Source organism: Apteryx mantelli, chromosome 1, assembly GCF_036417845.1.
Source record: "Apteryx mantelli isolate bAptMan1 chromosome 1, bAptMan1.hap1, whole genome shotgun sequence".
Classification (NCBI taxonomy): Eukaryota; Metazoa; Chordata; class Aves; order Apterygiformes; family Apterygidae; genus Apteryx; species Apteryx mantelli.
In genome coordinates this window covers 149584920-149607581 of record NC_089978.1, presented here as the reverse complement: position 1 = coordinate 149607581, position 22662 = coordinate 149584920, and the positions used below count along the sequence as shown (strand labels likewise).

Here is a 22662-nt window from a genome sequence, read left to right as displayed (position 1 = left end):
ACTGTTCAGTTGGCTCCTCTATGGAAAAAAAATTGCTTGCAAACTTTTCATTTAACTACCATTAAAAATGTATTTCTAATGCACTAAAATCAGATTGTTGCAGGACATACCAAGAGAAGTTTTGATCTTGAAATACGATCAGATTCAATATTCCTTTTGTTCAAAGATGCTTCTCACAATTGTCTTATTTATAAAATTTAAGTTTTGTTGTGCTTTGAATTGAGACTAATTTTCACGCTGACAGCCTTGGCGCTGCTTCTGGGAGAAAACTTGAACATGTATTGTATAGCAGTCTAGATGCTGATTCGTTCTGAAATTAAAAATTTTAATTCAAGATACTGAAAGAGTAATAAAAACAAGATTGTACGTTAGACAATTTGGCCTTGGTGTTTGTTTTCCATCGAAGCTAATGGTTTTGACAGCTGAAGCTATGTGGAAATCCCTTGCTCCCTCTTGTGGGCTAATTTGATATAAGCTCACGATAGTGCCAGTGCCATGCTTATTCTCAGATATTTTTGTTCTTTATTCCAAAAAATTGAGATCTGTTCTTCAGTATTTTAACATTCTTGTTCTCTAGAGGTTTTCTTCTTTACTTTTTTGCTTTTGGGAAATTCTGTGACTATGGGAGAGAACAAGCAGGGTTTTTTTTTTTTAACTCACAGAGCTTGTTAATTGTGGCAGTAAATCAAAATGCCGGGTGAATATTTAACCTCTTATAAGATTCACTTCTGGAGAAGTGTAAGAGACAGAAGAAAACAAGGAATATAACAAAAATATTTGTGATGTTAATGGTGTTTTGCTTCCTTAGAAGTGTTGCTAATAAAAGTGGGTCCCAGAGAAAGTTCATGCAGATTTTTCCAAATTGACCTGAACTGTCCTCTGTGGAACTACCTAGGAAATCCCCACTTGACTGTGATTTTGTATTTAAATAATCATGGGTTTTAAATACCACTCCCTGTTCCTTCCTAAGGCTATATTATACATCTTTCTAAGTCATAGAAATGCATCATAAATTAACTGTTACCCTCAAACCTGTGGAAGGAGGGACTGAAAATAATTTTTGTCATGCTTGTGCTATTTTCTTGTGTGAAAGATGCTTGTTTCTGATGCAGAAACAGAACTTTTTTCTGTTTTTTTTTGTTTTTTTTTTTTTTTTTTTTTTTTAACACTACTTTAGAAGCCTAAATTTTCTTTGGGGGCGTTTTTTGATTCTTCCAACTGCAAATAGTTGTCCATGTACAGATAATGATATGCTAAATGTTGGAATATCTCCCCCTTCACTTAAGTCAATATCATCAATTTGATATGCCTGTCAGAAAAAATCTGTTTTGAGGGCTGCACAGACTTTCTCCTGCAAAATCCTAAATTCTTTTGTCCTTTATACAGAATATTCTTTATGGCCATCTTTATGGCATTTGCAGTATCATGTGTTTTGAGTAGTTAAAACTTAACCCTTTGTTAAATATTTGAAAGTGGTCATTTGGGGGAAAACAGTGCATCTTTTGGTATATCAGTATAAGCAGTTCTGTACCATGAGAAAGATACTAAGAATGCTTATTTTAATCAAGTGTTGTTTAGGATACCAATTAACCTTTTTTCCACTCTTTGGCTTCTCACACTGCACTCCTTCAGCCAGAGGAGCTCACGCTGCTGCTAATAAAGCTGAGACGGCAGCAAGCTGAACTGAGTAGTATCCGGGAACACACACTAGCACAGCTCATGCAGCTAAAACTTGAGGCCAGCAGCCCAAAGGTCAGCTATAAAGCAATGTGTGTCATGTACCATTCTCACTAACTTTTAGTCATTCATTAATCAGTTTGCATTGTACCATTAGTGCGAAATTCTCTGACTTCTATGGGTGTGGATAGAATGCCCTTGTTTCCTCCCGTGTGTGATGTTCTGCTATTAACCCTTTGAGTTTTTAGCTCAAAGAGGTGGGAACACTTTAAATACATTGCACTTATTAAGTTTTAAGTGCAGTTACAGGCTCTTAACCTGTTTTTGCTATAAACAATAGTAGTGGTAGATAATGAGCTTAATTCTTTGTGTATATTATATCAGATAAAATTTTATTTGTAATCTGTGGACAAAAATTAGGATGTGATTAAAACACAGATTTATCAAAGGGTTTAGAGTTGTCTGTGTAGTCATACATAGAAATTCCAGGTGGATATACTGTATTTTATATGTAAAAATAAAGTCGAAAGTAATAGTGTATAGTATGATTCATGGCAAACTTCCATCATCATTTCTGTTTCGGGGTCAAAACGTGTTAGAAGTTCACAAAGAAAAGGTAGAAGAAAGTAGAATTCTATTTCTAAGTGAAACTGAAACATCACTGTCTAGTTTGTCTTTTAAAACTCTCTTCATGCATTCTGCACCTTCTGTCCCTCTCCTTTTTCCTTCTGACTGCTGCCTGCTAGAATGAGATTCTTTCACATCACCTTCAAAGGAATGCCATATATTTGGATCATCAGGTGGGATTTGCAACTTTCTTATATGTTTATGTCTCTTAATGCTTTTCGCTTGCTCCTTTCAAACTGGAAATATTTGGGGGGGGGAGGGATTTTCAGTGCTTTTTATGAATTTGGATATTTTATACGTGATCTTTTTAAGTAGCATAAAATATCTTAATTTGTTGCAAATTTGACATGCAATGTCATGTCAAGTTAACATGTTAAGTTAAACAACTTAAAATTTCTGTCAGAATACAGTAGCAATTCTCCAATTAATTTTTCTGTTCTTCATGTCTTTCCTATAATAAAGCTAACTAAAATTTCTGTAGCATTTTACTATCTTTAACCAAAATCATAACATATTTCCAAACTCATATGATACACATGCAATTTATAGATAAATAGTACTTCAGATTACTTCAGTGTTCTGAATGAAGAAGAGTTAGATGTTTCTACAGGGCATAAAATGAAAGGGAGATCAAACATGAAAAAATGTTTTAAACAATTCATAGCATGGCTAATTACTTTTTTCCCATTCACTCAGTTGTTTGTAAAATATTTAGATTTTACTTCTTCATCACTTCTGCTGATTTTTAGAGTTAGGCTATAATTCTGTCTTTGACAGCATAATTTGTTGCCAAGGGAATAATTATGTTATCACATTCAGCTTTTTATGCCTTTGTTGCATGATCAAATGGGACTTATTAGCAAGTTGTGTGTGAGAAAAGTTTTAAATGGGAAATTTTGATAGCACATACAGAAGACAATCATAAGTGCTTAGAAGAAACATCAACAACTGGGTATCTGTTAGTTACTAATATGAAAATCTCTAAAGCTTTTTGAAATACTGTCTGTCTTAATGAAATTTTCCAGCATTACACTCAAAGCCACTAATTTTTAGAACTTTTATGGTCTACATATTACAGTGGTAGGCAGGATTTCAGTGAATTAAATTAAATTTAAAAAAAAAAAAAGTTCTTGGCTCCAGTGACTTTATCTTTCTATGGTCACTTGGAAGTGAGGTGTAAATTGTGACCAATCCAGTTAGATGGTGATATATTCCTAAACATCTTTACCTTGTTTAATGGATTGCAGGAGGTTCGAAAACAGTGGGGAAAAACGTCTTCCTAATCTTTATTTTAGGCCAAAATACCTGATCCGAATCAACAGTTTTCAGTGTATAATGTTTTGGAATGAGGGAATAATTCTGTCTTCAATGTAATTTATTGCCGGAGGAGGGGACAACAACTGTCCACGTGAAATTTAAAACTATGTAGCATGCTGTTGCTTGATCAGCCAAGCTTGTCAGTGTAATGTACAGGATTAAATAGAGGGAATGGTTTATAAAATATGTGAAGTGGTAAAAAGGATTTTCTTTTCTTGCATCAGGTAAAATTTATAAATGTAATTTGATAAACTTATAATAATTTAGGGAAGTGCCCAAATCTTATAAATCTATCATAATTGCCTCCACCAAAGGTGCAAGAAATTACTACAGTTTTTACAATAAGAAATCATTGTCAAGTGTAAAATATATTTCCTTAAACATAAAATCATGGAAGAGAGTATTGGAATACTTGTCCCAGTTTGTCTGAATTTTTTTTCTTTGCTTTATTATAGGACTGCCAACTGTATTAAGTAAATGCCCCGAGAGTCTTTAATTTGCTTTGAGTACCACTGCTTCTAGGAGTGGTTATCTCATTGATTTCCCTTTATTAGTTTATCCATTATCAATTTTCATTTATTTTAGCAAGAAAAAATTGTAAGTTTCTTCTAGGCTAATTGAGGCCATGCCTCTTTGTTATAAGCATCTCTGAGCAACTTACGTAATCACTTACCCTCATTGAGTTTTAAATGCCCAATATACTTAAGTATTTTTATTCTTGATTCATATATAATCTCTGAAAATAGTGTCGAAAACCTCTTTGCCTAGAGCATGTGGTGCAACTCCTGTCCTGTTATCTTTAACCCTCACCTTTTTGGTCACAAAGAATTCAGTACTGTACATAACAATAACTAGTAAGTTTTTACCAAGGCTGCATAGAAGAATTTTCAGGTAGGCAAAAGTGCATGTGTAGAGGGAATAAATTGTATGTTCTTGTATATTGTTGCAGTAAGGTGTTCTCTACTAGTCAGATGTGTTTTTTATCAAGACTAAAGAATATCCCATAGTCTTTTTTAAATTATACTTCTTTTTTGTAGTTGTTTTCTTTGAGATGCTTACAAATTCTTATATTACACTTTCAGAGATTTTGTATTATGCTCTCAGAATTTTTGTTGTTGTTGTTGGAGTTCAGAGATAGGGCAAAAGAGATTGGAGAGACTGACACGCACATCTCTAGCCATATGCTTTCTTTGGAGTCTTACAACCAAAATAATTTTTGTCCAGAATCCTTTTTTTAAAGGGAGGTTTGAACCACTCTGGCTCCTGTTCTGAGATACTGGAGAGAGATTTGATTAGGAAGTGGCCTTTTGGAAATGAGTAGCAACTCCAGGCAATGATGATTTGTTTGCCAGTGTGGGACATGTTATGAGGACAAGTATAGAATGACAGACTCACAGAATAGTTGGGCCTGGAAGGCATCGGTAGAGATCATTTGGTCCAACCCCCCTGCTCCAGCAGGGTCAGCTAGAGCAGGTTGCCCAGGATCTTATGCAGGTGTGTTTTAAATATTTCCTAGGATGGAGACTCCACAAACTCACTGGGCAACCTCTTCTGGTGTTCAACCACCCTCACAGTTAGGAAGTGTTTTCTTATGTTCAAGTGGAATTTCCTGTGTTTCAGTTTGTGCCCATTGCCTCTTGTCCTGTCACTGGGCACCACTGAGAAGAGTCTGGCCCCATCCTCTTTATAAATATCTGATGGGTGCTTGTAAACATTGTTCCCCCCTGAGTCTTCTCTTCACCAGACTGAACAGTCTCAACTCTCTCAACCTCTCCTCAGATGCTCCAATCCCTTAATCATTTTAGTAGCCCCTCACTGGACTCATTCCAGTGGGTCCATGTCTCTCTCATACTGTGAAGCCCAGCCTGGGACCCAGCACTCCAGGTATGGCCTCACCAGCACTGAGCAGAGTGGAAGGATCACCTCCCTCGTCCTGCTGGCAACCTTCTGCCTAATGCGGCCCAGGATGCTGTAGTGGTCAATTTGTCCACCACGACCCCCAGGTCCTTCTCTTCAAAGCTGCTTTCCAGCAGGTCAGCCTGAGCATGTACTGGTGCATGGTGTTATTCCTCCCCAGGTGCAGGACTTGGCATTTCCATTTGCTGAACTTCATGAGGGTCCTGTCAGCCCATTTCTCCAGCCTGTTGAGGTCCCTCTGAATGGCAGCTCAACCATCTGGTGTATCAGCCACTCCTCCCAGTTTTGTATTGTCTGCAAACTTGCTTGAGGGTACATTAATTAAATAGAATCCCAGTCTTCTGTATTATAAAATTTTAAGGAATCACTTATGTGTACTACTAAATCCAAGACAACAGTCTCCTTAGTATACTTTTTGAATGTATTGGCCCCCCGTTAATTACCATAAAAATAACCAGAAGTAGGAACATAAGTTTTTCAAATAAAAGCTAGGTTTCAGCAGATTTTTTTTTTTTCTCCATTGTAAGTAAAGCCATGGCAAGAGGTCCTACTTGAATGTCTATGTACTGTTACTACAGAGAATTTCAGCAAACTGGTCTTTCAGCACCCTTCTGAATTTTATGGTGATGGTAAACTTTTGCTTGTGACTGAAAACCCCTTTCCTGCTAAGCTCAAGCTATTTTTGTAAAATTCTCTGTGCTTGTTGTCATAGTGATCTTAGTATTTCACAGGTTGGTTTGTCATAGTATAAACTCTACTGAATTTTGTTTAATCTTTTTGTTTTTGTTTTTGTCTGTTTATAAAATGGCTGTTTATGTGAATGGTGTAGGTGTTAGAGTTGTTCACATACTTATTCCACTTCTGCTGGTGCTTTTACTTTGTAGTTTCTTTAAGTTTTTTAGAGGGTACATAAAAGTAAGTGGAACTTGAACAAGGTGTCATTAAAAAAAAAAGAAAGGAGTAAAGGTCCCACAGCCAGGGTCTGTATTCTCTCTGATATTTTGGTCCTGTTTTCTCCTTTTCACCACCGTCTTTCTGAAATGTTGAAGGTGGTTCTGGGAAAAGGTAGTAAAGCAGAGGAGGCTGGAATAGTACAAAGGGGCCTGGGCAGAGTTGGCAGATATCCTGTATTATACATGATTTCTTGTACTTCAGCCTAAAATCCTATGTCCTGTGTTAGCAACATATAGGATATTACTTGTGCTTGTATTTGTCAGGTTATTTGGAAAAGATAGAGGGAGCTACCTAGCCATTGCTACTGTTCTTTTTGCTGCTCCTTCCCCCCCCCCCCCCCCCCCCACCAGAGGAAGGAGAGAGGCTCAAGAGCTGGGGCTGTGCGGGTGAAAAAAGACTGGGCTTGGAGGCACAGTATTGCTGTAAAGAGAAGGCAGGAAGGAAAAGTGCTTTTTCCTTGTTTTGGACAGAGGAAAGGCAGGAGAAAAGCTTGGCCTGGTGCTGTTGCCATTGTTTATACTTTCAGGAAGCTGTGAGGAAATGAATAAAACTTCCAGTCTGAGCTCAGCCTTATGCCATCCATGACATATGGTCTTATCTCAGCAGTGATGTCAAGTCTCCTGGTAGAGAGCCACTAGTCCAGCTGATCACTGCCGCTAGAACAGTATGTGCTGAAGCGTCGTCTGTATGGGATGTTACCAAACACGGAAAAAAATTCAGGAAAACATAAGAAGAAAAAAATTCTCAATAGCTTGACTTTATGGTACAAAATGCAATGTACCCAAATGCTAGCTCATAAATAATGTAGCTGTTCATATACATCACATGTTGAGGAGATCCTTTTTTTATTGTTTCCAACTGGAAAATGCTTTTATATACTACATCAATAAGAATAAAAGCCAAGCCAGAGGATCACTTTTGGGGAGAAAACAGTTTTTTACTAGAAATATCAAGTGATACAAACCAAGACGGATGGATTTTATTTGGTTTTACTCCTGTGTTGCTTTGTGGCATTAGGCAGTTCACACTTCAGTTTTCTTACATGTAGAGAATAATTCTAATTTGCGGAGATTTTTGTAACCTTTTTAATTTGAGATACTCTGTGAATATATTACTATTAGTAATAATTATAGATAAATCATAGATTGCTGCACAATAAAGAAAACCTTTTAAATCCTATCTGAAAAATAAATAATAGATTTTCTGAAGTGAGAGAAAGGCATATTTCTGTGCTATAGAACAAGCAAATATTCTTCATTGAACTAGTAGAACAGTTCATTTCAAAGTGAATAGCATCCACCTTCAGTTTGGGGAGTAGTCTCGTGGTAGTGATTTAAGAGCACAAACTAGATATTCCTTTAAGCCTAGAACATAGGACCTGCTGTTGTTTCCAGCATAGCTCTGTTTTAATCTGCCACTTCTTCAGGATGCACCACCTTGTGTGTGCACTAGCTTTATTTAACAAAAGGTCTGTGGACAGATATATACTCTCTCAACATCTTGAATAGTCAAAAGTCGATCAGTATTTGGAAATGTTGATTTCATTGGCGGGGGGGAAGCTTGATATTTTTGATTGTTGCAATGACTTTTTGGTTGGCATTGCTTTGCCAATAATCTGTTTCTCAATCTTTGCCCCGTAAGGGCTTAAGGAACTGGAAATTTGGCAGAAATAACTGGCCTTTGCAGACAGTGTTAAATAAGCATGGTTAAGTGCCAATGGTAAAAGTGTTGGAGAAAGTCCTATACATCCAAGTTGGATCTGGCTGGAGGACAAAAACTTACTTTGGAACAACTCTTGAGAAAATGCAGTTTGCTTTCTTTCTAGTCTGGATAAAAACAATCTTTGAACAGTTTCACAGAAATTAATTTTGGCATTGTTCTAAGTCAGAAAGATAAAATTTGAAATATTATTAAAAAACAACAACAACAAAGAATTGGCAAGAGAACCTGAAGCCTTTCAAATCCTCCTAATAAAATGCTTCCAAACCAGTATACTCCTAATAAAACATTTCAGGCTCAGAGTTATTTTTGTTTTACAAAAATTTCAGTTGGCTGTAGTTTGATAGCTTGGTTTTGGATCTTATTGTTGATTGGGTATATATCTTCTGGTATCACCCAGTTCATGCGTTTTTTCCTTTTTGAACCAAATTTTAATGTAAAGGGAGAAGAGTTTCTTGTATCAGTTCTAGTTTTCTGTTTATGTGATATTGTAGAGGATGGGGGATAGGATGCCTTGGGGTTTTGTGGGTTTTTTTTTGTTTTTGTTTTTACCTTACATAAACAGCATCGTAAGTTTACCCTCTTAAAATAAGGTACTCTTTTTTTCAGATGATTAACTTAGCAGCTGCTCAAATCTCTGTGTTTAAAAACAACAACAACAACAACAAAAAAGCGTTATATCTACAACAGCAAAAAAAAAAAAAAGTTTCTCATTAGGGAAATACCTTTTTGCAAATATACAAGTTAGGTTTAAAAAAAAAATAGAAGAGAGGGGCAAGAACTTCCAGAAAGCATCAAAAACTCAGGCTTTCTGTAGTATTTCAATCTGTGAAACAAAACCTTGCCATGCAAATTCATAATTCGTATGTATATGCATATAGAAAGATCATAAGTATTCACAATACTGTCTTCCTGTGTAACCGTATTTGAAATTGGTATTGCTGAAGAAGTCAAAGAGCTGTTTTTTTCCTAAAGTTTCAAAAAAAAAGAAAAAAAGAAAAAAAAGAGAGAGTGTTTGTGGAAAAAAAAAAAGAGGGGGGGTTGTGCATTAATAAGTGACAGTTCACTTTCTTTTGGGGAGAATTACCTGTTTTCATAATTTTCACTTACTGTTAGGAAGATCATTTTTCAAACAAAAAAAAAAAAAAGGAAAATATTGGTTTTACCTTTTGAAAAAATGCTGGAGAGGGGAACATCCAGAAGCTGGATTGGTTAAAGGTTTTTGTAGATATTAATCCAGCTCTATACATCATAATACTTCTGTAGGCTCCTAAAATATTCAAAGTATTCCCTGTCCTCTGTTATAGAAGAATCCCAGACCATTTTCTCTGTGTGCTCTTTGTATTTCTGAAATGCCAAATGTATGCAATTTTTACTGTAATGACCAAAGGACCTGTTTTTATTATTTGCACACATGGCAATAAATGTAAATCATGATAGAAAATGTCTGACCTGCTTGGAAATGTGAACCAAATAGTTTCGCAACAGTCTGGGGAATTGGGGGTGGAGGGGGGGTTAAATACAGTGACTAATGATTCAAAGTTCCCAAGTATATAAAACAATGCAGCATATAAAGGCATTTTGTGATACAGGAACATATGCCTAAACCTGGCTTCAATGTTCAGAGGCTGTGAATGCTTATATCTTTATAATGTACACTGAGTTATTAAATCTATATTTTAAAAGGCTTTCTGATAAAGGTTTAAGTGTTCCCTGTTGCATATTTCTTATACTGCTTTTCTTTTCAAAGTCTTGTAAAGCTAGGCTTACTTTAAACATGCCTATTTTTAAAAAGGGATAGGTTTGGTCAACGAGCATTCTGTTGGTTTTGAGTATTTTTATGTGTTTTTGCTACATCTATTTGACATTATTAAAGTTTTCATGTGTTTGATATTACTGAATGATGGAATCTATAAAAAGCATGGGATAAAATGTAATCTACTGCATTATTAGAAAAAATTAAAGTAGAGGCTATATTTACAGTGTCGTCTTTCAAATCTAGCCATGCTGTAAACTGATGTTTGCTGTATGCTCCTCCTGATTTGAAATAGATGAAAGAGAATGAACCTTTAATCACCATGGTTCACACTATGATTGAGAACTCGGCGCTAAGACCGCAACTGTACCATCAAGTAAGGTCTTGGACAGTGAATGAAATTGCTTTTATCATCTGCGAAAATTTTCCTTAGTGACAGTTTTGGTTGTTCCTCAGATTTATTCATAACATTGGTGTTTCTCTTATTTGCTTTGGAAAACCACAAGTCATCCATGCTTTATAAAATGCTGCAATATCGTTAGCATGGCTTTTGCTGCATTTTTGTTGTTGAGTATTAAGTGTACACTTTTGAATAACTTTTTCTGTCTAGACTATTTAATTAGCTGATGTCTTACGCAGGTGTCCAGTAAATTCATGAAACTTCCAATGAGCTTCCAACATTTGTCATAGCATGACTCTATGCAATTAGTGTTCAAAGGTGCTTCTTTATTTTGACAACTACAAAAGCATGTGAGTGGTGTTTACCTGGTCATTTCTAGCAATTTTGTTTCATTCTAGGAAGTGGATTTACAAGTTTGTGTTTGCACCTACCAAGCCTTTTAGCCACTGAAGAAAGAAAGGATCAAAACTACTTTGATCTGGGGACTGTAAATCCGAAAGGCAGTGTCTGTTAATAAAGTCACAGCAGACTTAAAAATGCACATAACAATGCACATGTACAGAATATCTAGTGGTGGTCACAAATGGTAAGGCAGAAGACCTGGAAATGTGAATGGAAATATTATCTGTGAGTTGAGACCTGCATTAACTTATGAGCATGGCCAATACCTACCTGTTGGCGCTGCAGTGTCTTAGGGCTATAGGAGCTGAACTGAATAGTTCCTGCCATGTCAGAAAATGTTTAAGAAGTTTCTAGCCACAGCTGCAGCAAAGGTGGTGGTGTTATTTAAATGACAGTGATATTTTGCAGCTGATGAGGTGTGCAGGTCTGGCTGACAGTCAGAAGAGAGTATCTGGCCTGTTTCCCTCAGCTTGGGGTAATGACCTTGTGAGCCAATAAATAAAGGTGTATAGTTAGAAGAAAATAAGACATTTTACTGTATAAAATAATAATTGACTAGGGATTAATGCTTTGACATGTCTCTAAAAATTGCTGCAGAGTAATTTCATGTTTTACTGTGTTGGAAGTCAACTCTGCATTGTAGATTTTCTTGCTATGCAGAAAAGTTGCAAGAGGCATCTCTACTTTCCAAAGGAAGTGGGTTGCAAGAGACTGCTGAAAAAATGGCATGCGGTAACTTCTTAGTTCAGGAGCATCTGATTTGTATTCTTACGTGCAAAAAGGGAGCTTTAACGTGGAACCTGAAGGAGCTATTTGGGAGCGGAATGGAAGAAGTAAGGTGCCCTCAAACCCTAAATGAAAATTGTTGTTGCTGTTGTTTGGGGTTTTTTTAAAAGATGCCTAGCTGTTGTAAATAGTTTTAAAAGTAAATCAATTTTCTACATTAGGCTCCGTACAACAAGCAAGTCTTAACGTATCTACAGTGGACAGCTTCAGGTGCCATAATAATAACTAGCTCAAGTTTTAATGGTAATCTAGATGCATTTGGGTATAACTGTGCCAGGGCTAGTCTACCCGGCTAGTTAGGGGTACCAATAAATCTGAGTTTTGTCTTGATGAAGCTGTGCTACTAGCTAAGGTATCTCTACACAGCACTGCTTTTACCTTGTAGACATACCCGCTGCTTCATCTTTGATGCTGAATTAGCACCTTTCTTGACGTTCTTGTCAGAGAAACAGTGAGCCCAAAGGGTCACGAAAATTGAATACCTGTTTGCTGCTGGAGATGCAATCTTTTCACATCAGATTTTGTGACACGTGGACAGGCTTGTGCAGAAGAAGCCCTGTATTGCATAAATCAGAGAATAGCAAGATCTTATGATTTCACAGCTGAAGTTTCCTGTAAGAAATATTGTATTAACTGACTTCCCAGAAGGATAAAAATATACTCAGTTTGCTGTTTAAATTGTCTTCTACGTTCTTCTGATGCAAAATTTACCTGTTTAAAATTGTGGCAACTTATTTAAAAATTTAAGCATGATGTAATTTCTTATTTAGGTCAAAATTAATTACTTTTTAGCACTTCTCTTTGACATTTTAAAGAAACTTAAACATCCGAATTGGGAGAAGTCTCTATGTAAGCACTTGAAACTTGTTTTAGTGTCTGGATAAACTAGTTTCTGATGACCACAACCATTTCTGCAGGAACAGAAAGGATCTTTCTTTGCTTCAGTTTATTCACTTCAATGTTATAACTTAGCTCATTCAGAGGTAAGCAAGGGAAAGCAAGAACAACTTGTTTTCTTCTTTGAATTTGTGTGGTAGTGTAAGTAGTGTGTCCTAGTTAGCAAAAAAGAACTGACTCAGTGTAAAACTCGTATTTAATTAGAAATTTAAATGTCTTGTTTGTAATGATTAACAGTTCTTTTGTAAAATAACAGTTTACTATTTAAAATCTGCTATTTAAGATATTTTTGTTTGTGATTTTTAAGTAATCACAGTGTTTAAAAAAATAATAATTATTTAAATCACTTCAACTTGTATCAGTCTGTTCTACAGACTGCTGTAAATATACAGACATAAGCCAGGCCATTGATTCTGTATGTACAGAATATATGTACAGACAAGAAAAATATAGACTGACTTTTTGCAGCCTGAATCCTTCTCTAATTTGGGTTTGATTATTTTGTTTCTTTATAATGCTAGGTGAGGAGTGTTAATTTTTTTTATCTGAAGGGGGATTTGTTGATTCAAAAATTTTGAGTTATTCTCACTGCCTCCCACATGTGAGTGGGTTTGCTAAAGGGGGGGAAATGAAAGTCCGAGTAAAACGAACTAGCATCTGTGTCTTTAATTGGGTCTTTGTTCTTAATACATTAAAAACATGATATAAAATGGTCCTTAATTTTATTTTTCTTCTGGCAGTTTTTTTTAAACCAGATACATACGTTTAAACTGTCTACACGTTAGATTTTGAGATTTGTAGGTATAAATATTTTTCAGATTTTGTTTATGAATGCATGAGATGATTGTATTTGAGCTAAAAATCTTGTATCCCTGTTTGTATTTGAAATTATAAATCTGTTACATTAAGCAAAATGCGATTTGCATCTGTAAAAATGTGGCATGTTCCTTCTCTTTGGGCTCTGTACTGAGCCAGCTGAATTAAAAGAAAATCTTCTAATTCTTCTAAACACTTGCTTACTGTGGGGTAAATGCTCATTTGCACTGCTTCCTGATAGTAAAAGGTCCTTTAAAACAAAAAAACCTTTTGGAAATCTGACTTTAACCTCATGCTCCCCACAAATATTCTATATTGTCCTGTTTTAATTTCCTAAGTGCAGGAATCTTGCAGAGGCGCTCAGTGTGCTCTTAGGCTGTGAAACTTCCTACCATATTATATTTATTGAATCAGAATGGTTAGTGGGAATCTGAAAAAGGCATATAAAATGATGAAATGATCCCTTCACTTAGAAGTTTTTAATATTGACTACTTTAATAGGTTTAACCCCTCATGTCTCGAGAGAGATTTGCCTAATCTGTCTTTATTTGGGAGGAAACTTTCCTCTAAGGACAGTGCCCACTGTGGTGGGTTTATACAATTCTGTGATTAATCTGGTATTGGCTTTTGAAAGAGATGGTGCATCTGTTGGTGGGACTATAAGGTATGTGACATCTACTTTTCTAAGAAATCAAATTTAACAATATGAAATTGTTAAATTCTGCTGGAGGATCTATAGAACATGAAAGTGGGTATTTTAATCTCCATAGGAATTGGCATATTAGTAGAAATTATTTCCAACATATGATGGAGGCTGAATTAAGGCCACTTCATCTTTTCACATGTAAGATAAAAGTTTGACCCAACTCTATACAGTTTGCCTTTTGAAATGGTAAGTTCTGCTTTGGGGTACCGAAGTTGCTACTTATCTTTTTGCAGCTTTACAGTGTATTTCGCCATGTGAGCAGAAATGGACTTTTTTGTATTTGAGTAGGAAAATGTCAAGGAAAACTGTAGAAGCCTGTAGCAAGTCATGTGGATGGTTCAGTAGGTGGCACTCTTTCTCCGAAATTATTGGCCTGGTAAAGTATTTATAGGAACCATTCAGTGAAGGAGGCTTTTGTTGAACGTGACATAAAATAGCTCTCTGACTTGATCGTTGGAGCTCTTAAAATGCATTTCCAAGGTTATTAGGTTGTTAACCTTGCTTGTAATGTGTAATTGCATTTTGTCTACTGCAATTCCTTCTATAATTCCAATAGAATATGATAGTATGCTACACTTTTTGCCTTAAGCTGATTTATAGATGCGCTGTGCAAAGAGAAACTGCTGCTTTGTCACAGATAAAGTGTTTCGTATAGTTTTAGAGTTTTTGTGTTAAGTGTATGTAAAAAGTTAAGTAAAAATGTTGAAGTGGAAGTGACTCTCTACCAGTGCCTATCGTGGTAAACCAGTAATACTGATAAAAGGAAGAAAATAGCAGCAATTTTAAAAATATGATAGGATTTTAATAAGAAGAGTTAACACATATAAAGTATTCTTTGAAAATATGTTTTGGTTTTCTGAATACTTATATTCATTTAAGAGGTAGGATGATATGGATGCTGAATTGGCAAGCTATTTTAAGCTCAGCTATAATTAAGGTTGAGCTGCTGAAAAAAGAAATGGCTCACTTTTTAAAAAGCTACTGTCTTGAAAAAATTCCATTACTTTTTTTCTTTTTTTTCAGGCAAGTCATATAAAATGTTGGAGTGCCTTGGAAAAATGCATTTATCTAGTGGTGGATAGTCTCTCTTGTAAAATCTATCTTCTGTGAAATATAACTAGTTTTTCTCTAAGCAAAAAATGCTTAGCCTAAATTTATATTGACCATGTTTATGAGTATTTTTTTAAAAATATTTCCATTCTTCATTTTTTTCTCTTTTTAAGATAAAATCAACAGTTATAAAGCACAATTCTACGATAGTGGGGGTTTCAAATAGATGTCTTAAACATAAAATTTATGACATTCATGAGGTGCAAAAGTGCTGTGGCTTTTTTCATATTTTGACACTCATTTTCATTAAGTGTCCATTTCAAAGAAAGTTACTGTGTGGTTTTAATACACTATACATACTTTTAAATTGTCACCAGGTGCATTTGCATGAGGAACGTGGACATAATGTCTTGAAATGAAACACTTAAGTGTGTTGAAGATTTATTGTATGTTTGGAATGCTTGTCTGATTAACCCTTCCCTAGCTGTTTTATTTATAAGTGTCCTTTAACATGGACTTGTGTTTTTATAGTCGTTTCTTGCACTGTTAAGCCACGATGACCTTATTACATGACATACATATTACAGCAAAGCATATATTCTGGGACTCATTGTACACATTTTTAATTAATTAGAATGTGAAGCTTGATAGTATTATGCAAATACTTATTGTATAGGACAACTCTTATTCTAAAATGGGTAGCTATCTTTTTTTTTTTTTTGTATAAAATATTTTTAAATCTTGCTACTAGTCAGTTTAGAGACTGAAAGAGGTAGGAACTTAATGTGAGGAGCCTTATGCAAGTTGTTTGAGGATACCTTACATGCTGACTGGGATGAGCAGGCAAGTTTGCCTAGGTCCAAAGAAAAAACAGGCAGACTTCCATTTATGGCAGTTGTGGTAGTACTCTGAACTCTGGGGAAGGAGGGGATCCATATGAAAAAATAGTTAAAAAGGTATTTGGCAACACTTACTGGGTATATTTGTTTAATGATACATTTTACAAACGTTCTGCATACTTAAGTCATTGTGTTCTGATTTCAGACTCGCATCAAAATATTCTCCTTGTAAATACAGTTGATGTTAGTGGACCCAGAATGATTGATTCCAAGTAGAATGAGTCCCTGTACTTAGAGTGCACATACAAAAACATACATAGTGATGTGTAACAGTGTGTTCAGGTGTATTCCGATTGCAGTTTCATCTACTACATAATCCATGTCTGAGTTATCACAAAAGAAATTGTATGCTTGTGAAACTCCAGTTCAGTACAGAAACATAGCCAGACTATGTTAAGATTTAGTTGATATAACTTTTTACTGGCAATCTGTTTGACATTCCATTTAGTTATCTTCATTATTATATTTTGGCTGAAAGTATATTGTTCAGTGTGATGTCTGACATTTTGCTTGAATGAAGTTTCAAGCAAAAACTGATTTACTGTATTAAAACTTTTAAGCTGAACAGTAGTTTCATTTTCATAGTCCAATTAAGTTGTTTTATGGCAATATTATTCTTCCTTATAGTTAACACAAGAAGAATGTAGGGGTACACTATACAAATATAGAACTGAAGAGCTGGATATTGATGTAAGTATTTATATTTCTTTTTCCTTGGAAATGTTGGTATTATTTTGACAATGATTTCCTCCCTTGACTTTTGGGTTTGAAGCATACTTTATATAGGAGATTACCAATAGAAATTGCATTGTAAAATTGAGGGGTATAAAATCTTATTTTGACACATACTACTGATTATATATAGAAACACAAAAACTATGTGTATCGTTTATCCAGCATTGCCTTTCTGTGGAAACTTTATACAAAGAGCAGAAAATTCTTTTCTTAAATATCTGAAAATGATAAATCATAAACGTGAACAGAACTAGCTTAGTTTCTGTATGGCAAAAAGGAGGTGGTCGGGACATTTGTTGAGCAGCGTATTACAGGACATGAAATGTAGCATGAGTATATACCATCAGCTCTGTTATATGCACAGTCTTAAATGATTTTTAGCAGAATTGAATGGTTAAGACTCTGCTTTTCATATTTTGCATGAAATACTGTTTAAAAAAACTCTTGCATTCCTTTGATTTACTTCTTCACTAAGATTAACTTACTAAAAAAAAAAAAGTAAGTTGTTGCATTTTAAGTTTACACAAGCAATAATGCATATCGCTGGGAGAAAGATTTGGTATTTCATAAGACAAGCAGAAAATAGGTGCAAATTCATAACAAGGCTGTGAGGACCTGTGTAAGACCACAACGATTCCATGCATCAGTAGGGCTAACATTAGACATCTCAGGATTCTTCTGCAAGACGCTTGATAGCTCCTTAAATTAAAGCCATTTTCCCTTGCTAGTACTTTGAGAAGATTTGTTTATTCTTTCTGTAAATATTTTGGGTGTGGTTCACTCTGGCAGGTTATATCACCAGATCAGAGGAGAATTGTATGACCCATGGGAAAGGCCAAAATATATTTAGATCAACACTATCTGAAAGGCTTGTGTTTGAGGCACTTGGATGTTGTTTATAGGCTCTACAAATTAGGTTTGCCCCTTATTATATTCGACAGTCCTTTGGAGGAGTTGTACTTACCCTCTAGAAGCTATCAAAATGCAAAAGATTTGTCAGATGCATTGTGTCGGTTTGATCTTTATCCCCTTCCAACAGTCTTTTGATGTCAGTACTCCTAATGGCATTGCTGTGAATCATGTCAGTGTCTCTGAATTTTGTCATCATAGCCATATGTAAGATGATTTAACAGTAAAATATATTGTTTAATTAATGGAAATGTGAGAATCATCATATCCTGGATACTCGCATCTGATTAAGCATTATAACTTAGAGCAGTTTTCTTGTGTTAGTGCTAAAACTTGTCTCAGTGAAATGGAAGACTCTTACTGGTTAGAAATTCAAATGTATTTAAGGATCCTGTGAAATCAGAATTGAAAAACAGTTGTTGTGCAGTCTTCCTCCTTGGGGATTTTCAAGAACATACTGGATAAAAGCCCTGAGTAACCTGGTCTGACCCTGCTTTGAGCAGAAAGGTGGACTAAAGGCTTCCTGAGGTCCCTTCCAACCTGAAGTTTTCCATTATCCTAAAACACAGCAAAAATAGAAAATGTCATTGTCCTGGAAGCTACTGCACATCTGAAACACACAAACATCAGAAATTCAGAGAAGTCAGCATTTCAACCATCAATAACAGCTCATGATGCTTAAACTGAAAGACTTTGGAGTAGTTAATGAAAGTTCAATGGCACTGCAAATCGAAAAAATCATTTGATCTTCCGGGTGGCCTTACCAAAAGTAGGGTAGCAGAATATGGTTAGTATTAGTAAATAATTATCAAAAACTACCACCTGAAGTAAACTATAGGAAAGACTATGAATATATGCAATATTCTTTTACCATAATGAAGAATGATAGGTAGAGTAAAACAATATTTCATTACTAGTTATTAAGTTGTAAAGATTTAGCTGTGATTTAGATATAAATAATATTTACATAGAAGATTTAGATATAAATTATAGCTCTTGAGTCATGCTATTTGTAACAGTTATTTCATAGAATCTTAAGAGGGTTTGTTAAGATTGATCTAAAAAGGCAACACTGATGCCTTCAGAACTGTAGAATTCATATTTTGTGGTAACATCAGTTTATGTAGTCTCTTGTAATGCTTTGATCAAGTTATATTTTGGTTATAGATGATGTTAAAAATAAGTCCCTAATTGCAATTGTTTTCTGTTATATACTAGGCTAAGCTTAGCCGTTTATGTGAACAAGATAAAGTTGTACAAGCACTGGAAGAGAAGCTTCAACAGCTACACAAGGAGAAAGTAGGACAATTGTATTTATTACCTAAAGTGGATGTTATTTTACATGCTTATTATCAGAACACTGATAACTGAAATAAAATGAAAATCAGCCCAATGATGCAGAACATTAAAAATAATTCTTTTTATTATAATAGTACACGCTTGAACAAGCTTTGCTATCAGCAAGTCAAGAGATAGAAATGAATGCAGATAACCCAGCAGCCATACAAAACGTAGTCTTACAGAGAGATGACTTGCAGAATGGGCTACTTAGCACCTGTCGAGAAGTATCTCGAGCTACTGCAGTAAGTAATACGTTTTTGCTAGTAAAACTCAGTGAATTGTTAAACAATTATCTTCATGTTCATATTTTTAATTGGGTTGTCTTTGGTGATTTTTCATTACATTTCAACAAACCTCAGTTGTCTTGCACTTGCATGCATTTTTTGCAAAGGCAGCTGGAAAATGATCTTTTCAGTACATTCATCACATAGTCTTTCTTACATTTTTCTTTTGCCAGGAATGAGTACATACTGACTGTAACTGGTGTGGTAATTTTCATCTTTATAATAAGGAAATTGATTAGAGAGCAAGTAAATAATGCAAATAAGTTATTTAGTATAGCAAAATAATAAAAAGCATAGACTTTATCAGATATTTTGTGTAACTTGTTTAAACAAAAGCAGCTACAGGATGAAAAGAAGGAAAGATTACAGTCTCTCTTTATAGTGGGCCAGTGCATTTCAAAGATCTTTAAAGTCATGCACTTTCAAAACCTTAAAAAATGAAAGGAAGGGAATCTCTGCTTACTGTCCTTTTCTTTGAGAAGACAAGACAAAGAATCATCTTTGCCCACTTAAATCAATACCCAAAAGGTATTTGAGTGTCAAATTCCATTGATTTGTTGTGGTGAAACTGATGGGAAGTCGGCCCTCCAATACTGTGTTCAGTCTGAGTCTTAGAGAAGTTGTAAAAGGGATTGTTTAGTTGAGGAAAATGGAAGCAAGGGAAAGGAAAGGAATCTTCAGAATATACTTTTCATCCCCAACTATTTAATTTATGCTAATTTGAGTAAATTGCTCGATGCAGACTTTAAAAGTGAGATGCCAGGGCTGGTCTCAGAGCAGGTTTTTTATTGCACCTCCTCCCATCTGGTATTCATAGTTTCACATATGTAAAATAATAGTATATTAGTAAGTCTAGGGCATTCACTGGCAAACTCACAGGCAGGATTAGATGACTTACATTTGTCTTGCATAAAACATTGCATACACATGCACATGCTCTGCACTCACAGGAATGTGTTCTGTGGGATGAGAGAAGCAAGTTTTCATCTACTATTGTGGGGTTTTGCCCCTGTGGAAAGAAAGTTTAAGACCCATATACCTGGTGTCTGTAAAGGCTGTACTCGGATTAAAATTTCGCCCTATCTTTTTGTTTGTAAAAGAAGACAAAATACTGTTTGCTTTAATTTCATTCAGTATTGTTGGAAATTGAAAAAGTTGCTTAAAGATAACATTCTCTAAAACATGTATGTATTTATTGCTGGTATCTACTTGTGAATTACTTCCTGAAATTTCATGCTCTTGAATGAAGAAAGTATCCTTGTTTTTGTTGAAAGAAGTACCCTTGTTTTGGTTTGGTTTGGTTTGGTTTTTTGTTGAGTGTGCACATGCATTTCTTTGTTTATGCACTTAGGAACTGGAAAGAGCTTGGAGGGAATATGATAAGTTAGAGTATGATGTAACGGTAACGAGGAACCATATGCAGGAGCAACTTGATCGACTTGGAGAAATTCAGGTGTGACACAGGTCTTATCTTAAAGTACATTTAAGTCATTTTAATTTTCTATGCTTTTGATTAAAGACTGTGCACAAATGAAAAAAGGGGGACGTGTGACACTAACTAACTAACACTAGCTAACGAGGCATAAGAAGAAATTAAAAGTTTGTAAGGGCTGGGGGGGTCTCTAGTTTTTCCTGTTTTTTGAAGCCAGTTTCTTTCTGTCACAGTGATGGTGTCCAAAACTGGGAAGTTTCCTCAGACCTTAATTGCTATGATGGACTTGTTAAATGTTCTCACAAGTCCTTTCTTTTTAACTGCACGCATAAGAATATAATTAAATCTATTCTATCAAAAATAACTTATAATAAAAATATTTTAAGCTTTTGTTCAGGTTTGATACAGCAGTACTTTTCATATAAACCATATGATCTTATTGCTTGTGCTGTGCTCTGGAGGACTGAACAATTAGTATAAGTTCTGAATTTCGACTGAGATCTTTGTCACACAAAAAACACATGGGTGAGCATGGCGTCTGGATGGTGTGGTCCATGCAGTGGTGTGTTAACAGCCATTTGCTCTGGCGACTGATTTTCTATGCATCTATGGAGGGGAAATTACAAGGAAGCCCAAGAGCTGTCAAATTTGCGTATGTCTCATACTTCAGCCCAAAGCATGCATAACCATGAATGCAAATGGATCCCTGGTTTATATGCCGGTATGCAAACACCATGTTCATCTCCACCTGTCTTAGGGTTGGAAGGGATGAGTCCTTTTCTTTCATCATTTGTAGGTCTCCTGTACAAAGCTTGCTTGGGTTTTCTTTGGAAAGACTAGATATAATTCTATTCTTAAGTGCAGTTTCAACTAGCAAATTGCTGTTAATTTAATTGACACATTGTGTTTTAGAAATGACTTAATCTTATAGTTGATGTTTCTGACAATATTTGAATGTTACATCTTTATGGGAAAGGAGACTGTCTGTCATTATTGCACCTTATTTTCCTTCATTGGGAAAAGAAATGTCATATTGTCTACAGAAAGAAAAAGCTTCCTCCCGCCTCAAACATAGTCCAAATTATAGCTCACATATGCTATCTCTTTACTGGCAGACTGAGTCAGCAGGGATACAGCGAGCTCAAATTCAGAAGGAACTGTGGAGAATTCAAGATGTCATGGAGGGTTTAAGTAAACATAAACAACAAAGAAGCTCTTCAGAAGCAGGTAAAGTGATTGTTTTTAGCCCTTAGGAGGTGAGATTGGATTGTGTATACATTTAAAGGATACATTTCACACTTGCTTTTGTATGTTTGAAAAATCTTTGGTGGTACAATTGCTGAAAACAAGAACACAATCAGCTAATTTAAATTAATGTTTTGCATATTTGTTTAATAGCAACGTGTAACCTGTTGCAACATGTAACCATCAACATGCTAACATGTTTTAAAAGCTATTTATTGTAAACATTTTTTTTCTTCTCTCCTACTCCCCTTGCCCCCAAACAGGCATGATTGGATCAAGGACCTTTTCAGCTATTAAGTATAAAAATGAGGTATGATTTTAGCATATTTACCACTTTAGCATCACTGAATTTCTTTTATATATATATATATATTTATATATATATATATGATAAGAGTGAATATTATTGTAATTGTTTTAAGAGTGTCTGAAATATGTACTCAATATGCTTACATTAAAATATTGTATTATGATTAGTTTTAAAGAGTAATATCTCAGAGGGTAATTTTAAAACTTTCATTTGTTCTTTGTCTTTATATTCTCACCAGTATGTTTCTCTTTTCCATTTCTCACCTTTTCCTCTCTCCAGGCTCTTACCCTAAAAAAAATAACCCTGGTTTTTGGATTTGTTTTCTCCCCACCACAATTTTCATGAGAAGATATACATTGCTTTATATGTCTATTCGCATATTGAGCACAACAAACAGCAGCTGAAACTGCTGGAGCTCCGAAATGTTGAATTCCTCTGAAAATCTGGCTGGAAGTTACAGTTTTAAAGGGATATTGTCATGTT

At 35.2% G+C, this 22662-nt stretch overlaps 1 protein-coding gene across 12 annotated transcripts in view; it reads left to right on the top strand.

The window, feature by feature from the left end:
• PLEKHA5 (pleckstrin homology domain containing A5) overlaps positions 1–22662 on the top strand; it is a 178108-nt gene that overhangs the window by 135926 nt on the left and 19520 nt on the right. For 8 of the 12 annotated variants that reach the window (XM_067306427.1, XM_067306434.1, XM_067306407.1 and 5 more), the window contains 8 exons: positions 1633–1752; positions 2424–2477; positions 16551–16613; positions 18786–18866; positions 19001–19150; positions 20544–20645; positions 21740–21851; positions 22133–22179. In XM_067306427.1, the coding sequence (XP_067162528.1) occupies positions 1633–1752; positions 2424–2477; positions 16551–16613; positions 18786–18866; positions 19001–19150; positions 20544–20645; positions 21740–21851; positions 22133–22179 (729 nt within the window). The remainder of the gene's footprint in view (positions 1–1632; positions 1753–2423; positions 2478–16550; positions 16614–18785; positions 18867–19000; positions 19151–20543; positions 20646–21739; positions 21852–22132; positions 22180–22662) is intronic. The other 4 variants (XM_067306421.1, XM_067306474.1, XM_067306442.1 and 1 more) reach the window with 2 other exon arrangements.